General features: G+C 48.2%; 5 protein-coding genes across 5 annotated transcripts; 4 read left to right on the forward strand and 1 right to left on the reverse strand.

Annotated features, from left to right (window-relative positions):
• Positions 1-897: 897 nt before the first annotated feature.
• Positions 898-2000, forward strand: J7337_001934 (uncharacterized protein; the record flags this gene model as incomplete). The annotated part of the gene is made up of 2 exons (XM_044819667.1): positions 898-1606; positions 1663-2000. 2 exons carry the CDS (start codon positions 898-900, stop codon positions 1998-2000), a joined length of 1047 nt encoding a protein of 348 aa, XP_044687369.1.
• A 1399-nt stretch (positions 2001-3399) lies between these two features.
• Positions 3400-4462, reverse strand: J7337_001935 (uncharacterized protein; the record flags this gene model as incomplete). Its single annotated transcript, XM_044819668.1, has 2 exons — positions 3400-3893; positions 3949-4462. The coding sequence occupies 2 exons, from the start codon at positions 4460-4462 to the stop codon at positions 3400-3402; spliced, it is 1008 nt and encodes a 335-aa protein (XP_044687370.1).
• Positions 4463-5008: 546 nt separating this feature from the next.
• Positions 5009-6678, forward strand: J7337_001936 (uncharacterized protein; the record flags this gene model as incomplete). Its single annotated transcript, XM_044819669.1, has 5 exons — positions 5009-5162; positions 5214-5276; positions 5324-5655; positions 5703-6084; positions 6137-6678. The coding sequence occupies 5 exons, from the start codon at positions 5009-5011 to the stop codon at positions 6676-6678; spliced, it is 1473 nt and encodes a 490-aa protein (XP_044687371.1).
• Positions 6679-7087: 409 nt separating this feature from the next.
• On the forward strand, positions 7088-8188 carry J7337_001937 (uncharacterized protein; the record flags this gene model as incomplete). Its single annotated transcript, XM_044819670.1, is given in 2 exon segments — positions 7088-7355; positions 7374-8188. 2 exon segments carry the CDS (start codon positions 7088-7090, stop codon positions 8186-8188), a joined length of 1083 nt encoding a protein of 360 aa, XP_044687372.1.
• Positions 8189-10582: 2394 nt separating this feature from the next.
• Positions 10583-11629, forward strand: J7337_001938 (uncharacterized protein; the record flags this gene model as incomplete). The annotated part of the gene is made up of 2 exons (XM_044819671.1): positions 10583-10624; positions 10670-11629. The coding sequence occupies 2 exons, from the start codon at positions 10583-10585 to the stop codon at positions 11627-11629; spliced, it is 1002 nt and encodes a 333-aa protein (XP_044687373.1).
• Positions 11630-11948: the final 319 nt, after the last annotated feature.

The following is an 11948-nucleotide window of genomic DNA, read 5'->3' on the forward strand; positions in this document are numbered from 1 at the left end:
ATTGAAGATGCCTCGAGAGTACCTTGGGAATGAGTCAACCATTGAGGGGGTTGCCGATGGCTGTGCAAGAGCGTAGCCACCCAATCCACAAATATAATTATGCAGTAATGTGATTTAAACAAGGGCATATGCATATGCACGTCAGTCACAACCCGAGATTGGTTAGCTAGTACTTGGCACCTTCTGCCATGAAGTAGAAATTGATTCTAAAACTTGATTAAAAACAGGATAGTAAGTACTCTCCAACTCTCAATAAGTCGTAGTAGTTTGATCTCTTTCGTGGTATCTAGATTGTTCAAGATACATATTTACAAGTCTTGTGAAGCCTATCCGCCCTCGGCTAACCAAGGAAAGCCGGCCGCATATATTGGCTGCAGGAAAGCCCAATGCTGACAAGGCGCAGGCAATAAATGTGGTCCTCTTCTTGGCAGTCGATAACCCAATAGTAGTGCGGCTACGCATATAAGCAAAGATCTCCCGCGCTTAGTTCCACATATCCATACTCAGTCAAACAAGTCTGAAGAACCATTGCGATAGGAAAATATCATCTTCAGTTTAGAAGCTTGCGGCGCATATCAGTCTTGAAAATATTGCCAAGGTTGGCAACCATTCCCCTGGGAGTTTACAGAGCCATTCAGCCGCCTGAAATGACAGGCCCAGAAGCTATGCCCAGCCCAGTGGCCGCGGGGTTGTTGGATCCTGTTCCCAAGAGCTTTCGTAGCGGACATGCCCCCCGGTGAGCAAGTCATCTGGTGAATATCTCCAAGATCGTGTTGCTAAATTTTGAAGACCAAACGACGCGTTTATCGCCTTGATGGGCATAACTGGCTCAGGAAAGAGCTCATTTATAACAAAATGCACCGACAAGACCGCCACGATTGGTCACGACATGATATCATGTTTGTTGACAAACCTGTTACTCTCCTATGGAAATCACACTCATACATAGCAGGTACATCGATCGTTGACGTGTACCCGTACGAGGTAACATCCGACTTTACGGTATATCTCATCGACACGCCCGGCTTCGACGATACTGGAAGAAGTGACACTGAAGTCCTTAGTGAGATTGCTGCTTGGCTCACAGACTCTTACAAGCACAAAATTCGTCTTCATGGCATAATTTATCTCCACCGAATATCCGATGTTCGTATGCAAGGCTCAGCTAAAAAGAACTTGGTCACATTTAAAGAGCTGTGTGGTGAAGATGCGCTGAAGAAGGTGGTTTTGGCGAGCACTATGTGGGATATAGTCCCTGCAGACAAAGCTACAAAAAGAGAGCAAGAGCTCAAAGACACGCCGGAATTTTGGGGATGGATGCTTTCAAAGGGCAGTTCAATTCACCGATACAACAACACAGCAGAATCTGCTAGAGAAATTATCCTCTCGCTAGCCGGCCACAACGCGCCAATAGCCACCGATCTTCAGAAGCAGATGGTCGACGAAGGGAAGAGTCTGGACGAGACCTCGGCTGGCCAAGGACTCAAGAGTGAACTCCTCAAAGAGCGACAGAAATTAACCAAGGAACGCCAGGACCTTCAAGCACTAATTAAAGAGGCACAGAAAGAACACGACGTCGACACGGAGGAGGCTCTACAAGAAGAGAGTGATAGATATGCAGTTTTGATCAAAAGGGCGGAAGAGAGTGCCAGAGCTCTGAAGATTTGGAGAATCTCGTCGCCAAGCGAGATTTGCGCGTTGCAGAAATGACCAAGGAGATAAGGGAAGTCCAGACTGAGTACGAGACCAACTTCAGGTTGATGACATTGGAAGAGATCAAACTGAACAAGGAGAAAGTGGCGTTAGAGAAACGACAAAAGCAACGACAAGGGAAGTCGGGCTCAAAGGCAGCAGCCAGCGCTCAAGAGGCTGACCCACCACTACCTGGACAACGTCCAGAAGCGGGAGAAGGAGATATTCCTGCCCCTAAGATTGGAGTGTCGGTATCTATTAGCAAGTCCTTCTACATCTTGCAGAGCCCTCTTTGCTGGAGTTGGTAAGTCAACTTGAGTTTCTAATGCAAGTAGCTAATGTTTCCAATGAAAGCAACGAGGTAGAACTCCAGGAGTTCCATAATGGCAAGCGCATGGAGCTTGGATGTTTAAGTGCGGTCAGTGACAACAGGACAGCATGGATTGCTCGTTATGATGTTAACGACTGGAGTAAGATATCGATGGAAATAACAAAAAGTGGAAATACTAACAATTCAAAGGATGTTCAGCAGGATTCGAATGGCATTACCCATTCCTAGCCAAGTGTATCAAATCCTACGGCCTTGATGCGGTCAGGCTATGTGCACTTGGCTCCAACAGCCATTTCTACACCAAGTGGAAAGAGTTTCGAATGTATAACTGTTCAGAAGCGTTCTCCAGGACGATCAAAAACAGCAACTGCTCGGTGAAGGCAGTGTGTTTTGGCTACGGAAGCTCATTCCTGATCTCTTATGGTTTTGATCACGGTCATCTTGGCTGGACGCATGAGCTCCAGGGCTTCTACCTAAGTCTGAACCGATTTCTCAATAGCCAAAAGAAATCAGGGAATAAAATCAGCATACATGTAAGCTACAAAGGGCAGAACAGTAGTATTCATGGTACTGACATCGGTGTAGGCTGCGACACTTGATCCCTTTAGTAGAACCGATTACCTTGTTGTTTTTACTGATAATGAGGGGAGAGACATTAGTAAGATAAAGTATAAAATGCACTGTTCGAATAAGGCCACCCGTCGGGCAGTTGAGAAATGGTGGGAGGTGACTAAAGGGTGCCTGGTGCCTCGCCAACGATGATGAGGTCGGTAGCGCCATACATAACGCCAAAGGTAAAAACTCTGCCAGGCAAGCATAAATAAACATTGTTCATTCTGAGGCGATTGACTTTGACGTCTGCCGAAGATGATGCGTCAAAATGCAAAGTTTGTTTTCTCAGGTATGATGTCTACCGGGCTATGGATGACGGCGACCTATAAGGTTAAGCTTTAGGCTGCGAACGAAGATGCCTACCAGGATATAAAAGCTTTGCCCTCTCGACATCTCAAGTACATGCAGTTCCACGTATAGTTAGTTACAGTCACCACTTAACTCTGGAAATCCTCCCGATAGAGCGACAAGATTTACCTAATTCTCAAAATGCCTGCAGCCATTTTGGAACCAATCCCAGAAACGCCCGATGGACTGGGCGTAGCTGGAATCATCATTCGATCTTATGTAATGTTCTTCCTGCTATTACTTGGCAGCGTGTTGGTGTATCTCAGCATTAGAGAAAACTTCAACATGGGATTCTTCCTGGGTGCAAGCGCGATATTTCTTACAGTCGCCACGACAGGCTCAACGAGACGAAGGAAGAACAAATTGTTACGGGACGACTTACTCGCATCGATCCTTCCGCCAAACCTCTATTCTAGTCACCACTTCTCATACATGGTCTTATACAACGCATCACAAAACAGCGTGATAGCCCTCGACCCAGCTTCAAGCACCGCATCCATCGCAATAAACGGATGAGGCTGACCCTTCATCACATTTAACTCCGCTTTGACACCCGCGTCTTCCAACTTCTTCGCAAACTGCTCGCCCTCCGATTTCAAGACATCGAGTTCACCGACGACAAAACAAGCAGGCGGCAATCTCGAGAAGTCTCCCTTCCAGAAGATTGGACTAGCCTCGGGATGCGCCCAATCCTCCTTGTTGGGGAGGTAGTGATGTCGGTACCAGAGCATTTTTGGTGCTGGAAGGGCAGGGGAGTATTGGTTTTCCTTCCATGAGACGTTGTTGGTGGTGTCGGCGGTGTTGTCCATCACGGGGACAGAGAGGAGTTGGAGGGAGAACCTGGGGGATCCTCGATCAGCCGCTCGTTGACACATTATAGCTGCCAAGTTTGCACCAGCAGAAGAACCGCCTGTATCATCATTCAATTAGCATAAACAGTGTTACCCCAATGGAGTCATTCTCACCTGTCGCCAACTTTGAAATGTCTAGACCAAGAATGTCCCTACCATCACCGGTGACCCAAAGAACAGCCTCCCATGAATCATGCACCGCCGCAGGGAACGGATCCTCAGGCGCCAGCCTGTAATCCACAGCCACGACGACGCATTTCCCCCTCGCGCAAAGATGCGACGCGATGACATTCTCAGTGTCTATTGTGCCGAGAACCCAACCGCCACCGTGGTAGTAAATACACACAGGCCATCCATTCTCTGGCTTGTCGCCAAATGGAGTGAAGCACCGAACCTTGACGTTGGGCCCTTCGCTCTCTTTGCGTTTGATGGCGTGGTCGACTATGCTGGCGACCGGTTGTATAGGACCACTGCCGGGGATGAGGATACCGCTGCTTCGTGAGGCCTCTACCGGTTGGAGGTGCACTTGTTGTTTATCGATGATGTGCTTGTTGTAAAAGGCTGCATATTCGGGATCAATCCTGTCAACGACTGACTCGTGCAGGGGATAAGGTGGTTGATTGCTCATGTTTCAAAAATTGTCTTGGCCTTCAAAATAATTTGTGGTTGAATCGATGACCTAAAGATACGCCGATGGCTGTCGTGAGTGACGATGGTGTCTTTAAGCTTCGGGGGTTTATTTCGCGCCGGCCCTTCTGCACGGGTTTCCGAAATCGGGCATCCGGTGGAACCTCCACAGTCCGTGATGGTTGTCCTGCACTGGGCTGAGATCGTCGCTCTACGTTACATGGAGGGAGCACCAACCTCTTGTGAGATGGTAACCTACGCTTATGCTTGTAACACTGTGTTTCGAGTCAGCTGCGATCATGATTGCAGGGTATCGCTATCTTGATAGGTGCATTGAACATGTAACCTCCGAATCTAAGCCCTTGCAACTGGTATCTTGTCTCCCCCGCATATCCAGTCTTATGCGACGGTGAGATAAGAAGCAAGATACTGGATATAATAACTGTCCTGAAGCTACTTTACCCCTTCGATCATCTCTGGTCTCTGCAGAGCATTGGCAAACAGTCGCAGCCAATTTGGGTCGCTGATTCACCAACAATTGATCGCCATGGACACAAAAGATCATAAAGACGATGGCATCATCGACGACACCTACGCCGAAGGCACTGGAGAGGAAACGGCCCTCGAAGTCGACCATATCGCCGAGCGTCAACTCTGTCGCAAGTTCGATGTTCGATTGATGCCCGTTCTAGCCATCATGTGTAAGACCCTTCCTTCACCTACTATTCACCAACTCATCTAATCATCTACAGACCTCTTCAACGCTTTAGACAAAGGCAATCTAGGCAACGCCCAAACCGTCGGTCTCAGCGATGGTCCGTCCCCAAACTCGCTCACCATCCCATAATCTAACCCGCGACAGATCTCAACTTCAAGCCAAACCAGTACAACCTCCTCGTCTCAATCTTCTTCGTGCCCTACGTCATCTTCGCTCCTCCTACCGCCATCATCGGCAAGAAGTATGGCCCTGCACGCGTCCTCCCGATTCTAATGTTTACTTTTGGATCCATGACTTTGCTTGCTGCTTGCACGCAGAATTTCGGCGGCATGTTTGCGCTGCGGTTCTTTCTTGGCATGGCGGAGTCTGGATTCTTTCCGTTGGTGATTTATTATTTGACTACGTTTTATCGAAGAGGTGAACTTGCGCGTCGTTTGGCTGTATTCTACGCTGCCTCAAACATCGCAAACGCTTTTGTACGTTGCCTTGCTTTATAAATGAGGTCTTCGGCTGACAACAACAGAGCGGTCTTTTATCATTTGGCGTCTTCCAAATCGACTCCAAAATCTTCGTCTGGCGATATCTCTTCATCATCGAAGGTTCGGCATCAGTCCTCTTCTCGATCTTTGCATTCTGGTACCTCCCTCGCAGCGCAGCGCAAGCCAAGTTTCTCGGCGAAGAAGAAAAAGCGCTGGCTTTTCATCGCATGCAAGTCGACTCTTCGTCTGTCGTGCAGGAAAAGTTCAACTTTAAGGATTCGATCAAAATCTTTACGTATCCAACGACGTATTGCTTTTTGTTGATTGAGATTTGTCTTGGTGTGCCGATTCAATCGGTTGCGCTGTTTATGCCTCAGATTATCCAGCGATTAGGATATGGCCCTGTCAAGACGAATCTTTATACTGGTAAGTGATTGATGAAATGACTGGATAGTGTTTTACTGACGAAGTATGGTAGTCGCGCCAAATGTCGGCGGTGCTGTGATGCTTCTCATCTTGGCCTTCAGCTCTGATTTTCTGCGCATTCGATTCCCATTCATCATGCTCGGCTTTGCCCTTACGTTCATCGGCTTTATCATCTACGCCGCCATCTCCGACGTCCAAGCTCAATTACAATTAGCATACTACGCATGCTTCATGATGGTCTGGGGAACATCAGCTCCTTCTGTCCTCTTATCAACGTGGTATAATAACAACATAGCCCACGAGGGTCGTCGCGTAGTCCTTACCTCAGTCGGCGTCCCACTCGCCAATCTCATGGGTCTCGTATCAAGCAACATCTTCCGAGAGAACGAAAAGCCCAAGTACCCCACAGCTCTTATCACGACTGCTTGTTTCGGCGCATGTGGATGCCTCATTGCGGGTCTTCTTGGTGGGTATATGGTGTTTGATAACATGCGGAGGAATCGTAGAGCAGGGAGGAAAACTACGGCTGCTGATGTGCCGACCAAGCGTTTGCGTGACGGGCCAGCGGTTCCCGAGTTTCGCTGGTTCCTGTGAGAGAGACTAGGAGAGGCAAGAAAACTCATGACTGTAACCCTAAATGATAACAATATTTAGGTACTTTAGCTAAAGTTGGATGTAAATTAGCATAAGTTTAGGATACATTTCATTGAGTTTATTTTGATACCCTGTACCAAGCTTGGTCTGATGTTTTCTTGCTTCCAGAGAGGAGTCAGTGGGTTTGGGCTGCAAAGGGGCAAGATCAGCACCCCGCAGCGGGGGAAAATAACGCACTGTGTTGTGTCGGTATTGTACAACGTTACCTTCGACTGATGATCCTGGTATTGGAGATAACGATAAACAAAGGAGGCCAGAATTGAAGCCGAGAGATATCCCAAGTGTTGCACTAGTCATCAATATCCTTTGTTCGTCTATCCGTATCATTTCGACCATCATCACCGCCATCATGTACTCTCCCAAAGTAGGCGATAGCATCGACTCGCTCGACACGCCCTCCATGATCGTCGACCTCGACGTCATGGAGGCCAACATCAAGAAACTCATGGACCGACTACTTCCAACTGGACGCAATATTCGACCCCATCTTAAGACGAGTAAGAGCGCTATCGTGGCAAAGAAGCTTGTGGCTGCTGGTGCTAAGGGCGGGTGTGTCGCTAAGCTGAGTGAGGCTGAGGCAATTGCTGCTGCTGGGTTCACAGACCTTCTCATCACTTGTGAGATTGTCGGACTAGCTAAAGTCAAGAGACTTGTCGAGTTGTTCAGAAAGCATCGAGAGATCAGAATTGTGGTGGACGACCAGAGAGCTGCGACAGCTATCAACTACGCGCTGGAGAAGTCAGGAATTGAGGACCCCATCTCGGTGTTGATAGACTTGGATGTCGGGCTGCACCGCACAGGGACTCAGCCCGAAGGAGCTCTACCACTAGCGAAACATATCAGTACTCTGAAGCACATGCGACTCATTGGAGTGCAAGGCTATGAGGGTCATCTGCAACATCTTCCCGACTTTGAAGACCGCAAGAAACAATGCCTTGAATCAATGAAGATTCTCACCGATACTGCCCGAGCACTCAAGAATGAGGGCTTCAACATCGAAGTCGTGACAACAGGTGGAACAGGCACAGCTGATTTCTGCGCAACTGTACCTGGCGTGACGGAACTCCAGCCTGGCTCTTTCATCTTCATGGACACCGACTACCGCAACGCCATTGGAACATACTACTCCCACAGCCTATCCTTCCTCGCAACAGTCGTCAGCAAGCAAGGAGAGCGACAGGTCACAATTGACACTGGGCTCAAGTCTTTGACGACGGATAGTGGCCTTGCTGAATGTAAGGATCAAAGATATAGCTATTTCCAACTCGGCGATGAGCACGGAGCTTTGACTTGGGAGGAGGGTACACCAGCACTTGATGTTGGTGACAGAGTTGAGATGATTCCAAGTCATATTGACCCAACCGTCAATCTTCATGACTTTTACTATGCTTATCGGAATGGGATCATTGAGGAGATCTGGCCGGTTGACTCGAGAGGAAAGGTCCAATAAGGCAATTAGCTAGGCAAGACAAATAAATGTGATGACGCGAATTGGCTCTCTTGGTTGTATGGAAGACGTTGAAACTAATACATCAACGGAGAATCAAGTGCTTGTGATTACCCGAAGTTCACCAATTGACTCTCTATTTAACCGCCCAACACCAACAAGGGTATGAGTTAGTCAACGATGTTGGTTGAAAGTGAAACCCAACCTGCATCTCGCCCAATAACCATCCCTGTCCAACAACGCCGCGTTGGTCGCAGGATCAGGTGTCATTTTATTTTCGTCGCAAGGGGCATCCATCACCAAATTCTTTCTCTCTCTGCCATCCCCACTCAAGTCGATCACGTACTCGCGCATCACAGTCAGCAATCATGACAACGCAGGCTCCAGCTCTCACAACAACCTTCACACCCGCGAAATCATGTTTTCAGTATTACAAATACAGATACACAGGCGATGAACTCACATGTCTTGAAGGCGGCACCGGTCGGCCCAGCGCGTGTACCTACATGCAGCTGGGTCCTTCAGGGAGCGACGCAAACTGTTTCCCCAGCAGCTTGGAACTCGGCTCGACGTTTTACTACTCTCCTGGTGTATGTCCCAGCGGATATGAAGTCGCATGTAGCTCGACAGTCGGCGGCGAGACAAGAGCGACGTGCTGTCCAAGGTACGAAAGCAATTGTTATTCACGGGCGTACTGACGGTGGTGTAGTTCATTTAGTTGTCAAACGGAGTCAGGCTGGCCTTGGTACAGCACTGATCTTTGCACCATCGCGATCCCACGGACGGTCGAGGTGATAGTTTCCGAATCAGTTGTTGGAGGAGATTGGAAGAGGACTACTGTTAGCGGAGCTGCGGCTAATGCAATTGGTATTCCTATCCGCTGGCATTCCTCCGATTTTGCATCCACCACAACTGGAGCGAGGACTTCTGCAACCGGTAGCGCGACTGAAACGATTTCTTCTTCGACCAGCGAGCCTTCGAGTGATTCGTCGTCAGATAATGGGGGATTGAGCACTGGAGCCAAGGCAGGCATCGGAGCTGGCGTTGGAGTTGTAGCTCTTGTTGGATTAGCAGCACTAGGTTGGTTTATACTCCGGGCGAGAAGGGCTAAGCAGGCAAGTATGACTGCTGCTGCTAGGGAAGAGGAGGCCAAGGAACCTCAGATGCAGCCGCAACTGCATCCATGGGAGCTTGATAGTCACGAGGCTATGATACCCGCGGAGCTACCGTCGGATAGTGTCAGTCATATGAGGTACAAATAGAGCAGGACATAATAGGTAATTTTAGCGTTGAAATTCTTTTTGTTTTTTTCAATTACACCCAGCGTTGCGTTACTCAATCTGAAGCAACCTCTCTCATCAGCTGTCGCGATCGTTGGTACGCGACCGCCAAAGGGCATTCACGGGGTCCTGGCCTTTCGATTGCCCGCAATAACCAACAATCCGGACTCTGTTGGTTGCGACATTGCCAAGAGCAACATTCAATTTTTCAAGTCACATCGATTGGCATGGTGGGGGCTGTGAAGCGCTTAGAAGCTATCCGAAAACCCGGGCGCTTGCACAGCCAAGATGATTGGAGAATGCATTCCAGCAATGTGGTTCCGTAGCATGTTCACCTCAGAAATCTCTTAATTGTCGCCTTAAAAAGATGAGAAAGTCATATTAACCGCAAACTTAAGCGCTCGCGCATTGTTGAACTTCAATTGAACGATATGTTCCCAATGTGCTGTCACGGCAGTCGAAGCAAGCAGCCGAGCAAAAATGATCAATCCATTCCCCTCATTCTGGCGGCCCACTAGCCAATTACAGCACTTATGAAAGCTGTCAAGAAGCGACCTGCTGGGCACGTCAGTGGGATATTTTCATCCTACCACGTTGCTCACGCTCATCAATGGCCTTATGCTTGGTATTGTATTATTTTAAGACTCAAACATGTAAGTCCATTGTATTCGTGAGAAGTGAGTCGTGTGATGAGTTGTTTGATCACAAAAACATGACCTACTCTAGCGATGCTTACGCTGACTAAAAGCGCCTGGACTGACGGAAAATTACCTATGCCGAGCGGACATTGTAAATCCTTCTGGACATTGAGTTGTGCCGTTGATTAACTAGCGATAACTAATAGCCAATCAGGCTGTGTCAATTCAAGTCAGTAGAATAACCACGGACTTTTACAGCGGACCAACGTAGAATTGTCTGGGTTGTGAACAACAGCCACGGACTTTGACGACGGACGAGCACCTAAGATTATTTGTAATATTCTATCATTCCGAGAGCGATCTAGTAATGCAATGCGCCAATTGAGAATGAATATAAAGCAGCGTCTGAATGGGAAGACTTGAGTTACAATTCACGCATTGACGTATAACACTATCTGCCTCAAAAGCAATCTGCCAAAATGTCCAAGACCATTGTTGTCATAGGTGTTACTGGAGCTCAGGTATGCGAAAGATTAAATCAGGTAACAACTTTCTAACATGTATAGGGAGGATCCGTGGCTCAAACATTCCTCCAGCTCCCCGGATGGAATGTCCGTGGCGTCACACGCAACCCTGAAGGGGAGCCCGCAACGCGTCTAAAGTCTGAAGGTGTTGAGATCGTCCAAGGCGATCTAGATGATAAGGAATCCTTGATCCGGGCTTTCAAGGGTGCTCACGTTATCTTCTCCAACACTGATTTCTTCACCCATCTACAGCAGGCAATGGCCCAACCCGATATTACAAAGAACCGTACGACCCTCGAATACTCCTACGATCGAGAAGTTATCCAAGGCATCAATATTGCAGAAGCAGCAGCAGACCCCTCAGTCATCAAGACTCTGGAGCGCTTTGTCATGTCAACACTCAGCCATGCCACAAAGTGGAGTGGTGGGAAATACACAAAGGTCTATCATTTTGACAGCAAAGCCGCAATGATCAAGGCTACTGAGGAACGTTTCCCGGAAGTAGCAGCTAGAATGAGCACCGTGACTATCGGGCATTATGTCACAGTTTGGAAGCTTTTCGACAGACTAGCTCCCAAGCTCCAGCCGGATGGTAGTTATTTAATGGCCAGAAACACGCCGTCGGAGTTCAAGATGCCGTTCATTGTCACAGAGCGGGACACAGGTGCTTTTGTCAAGGCCTTAGTTGATCTACCGCCTAACAAACATATTCTGGGCATCTCGGAGGAGATGACCTTGCCTCAATGGGTGGAGATATGGGGACGTGTTCATCGAGTGAAAGCGGCGTACAAGGAAATTTCACGAGATGAATTGTTTAAAGGCGTTCCGGAGGACTTTGCCAATGAGATTGGGGATGCTTTCGATTACTATCATGAGTTTGGCTTGTCTGGTGGAGATCCAGCAGTGTTGCATCCAGACCAGCTTGGGGTTAAGGTCCCGGTAACCTCGATGGAGGAGTATATCAGAGGTGAAGATTGGTCTACAGTCATCCAGTCGCCCTAAGTACATCTAGCTCGTTACCCGCAATGCGAAACGTTTAATTTCGTTAAGCCTCCCAGTCATACTCCCATACCTTGACACCATCTACGACTAGGTCATAATGAACAAGTAGTTTGCTTGCTTGTGTCGTGTCAAACGTGATCTTGCCGAATTTTGAAGAGCCCCAGGGGTATGAATAAATTGACAGATCAGTGTCCTTAATCTCCCTGTGAAACCTGTCGAACGGCTCGTAGAACTGATTCAACGGCGAAGTAGAGAACTCGATAACAGGCTTATCACCTTTCGCATTAGCTAGGAATAATATATATTCATAGCAGTCCTA

This window comes from Fusarium musae, chromosome 1, assembly GCF_019915245.1.
Source record: "Fusarium musae strain F31 chromosome 1, whole genome shotgun sequence".
Classification (NCBI taxonomy): Eukaryota; Fungi; Ascomycota; class Sordariomycetes; order Hypocreales; family Nectriaceae; genus Fusarium; species Fusarium musae.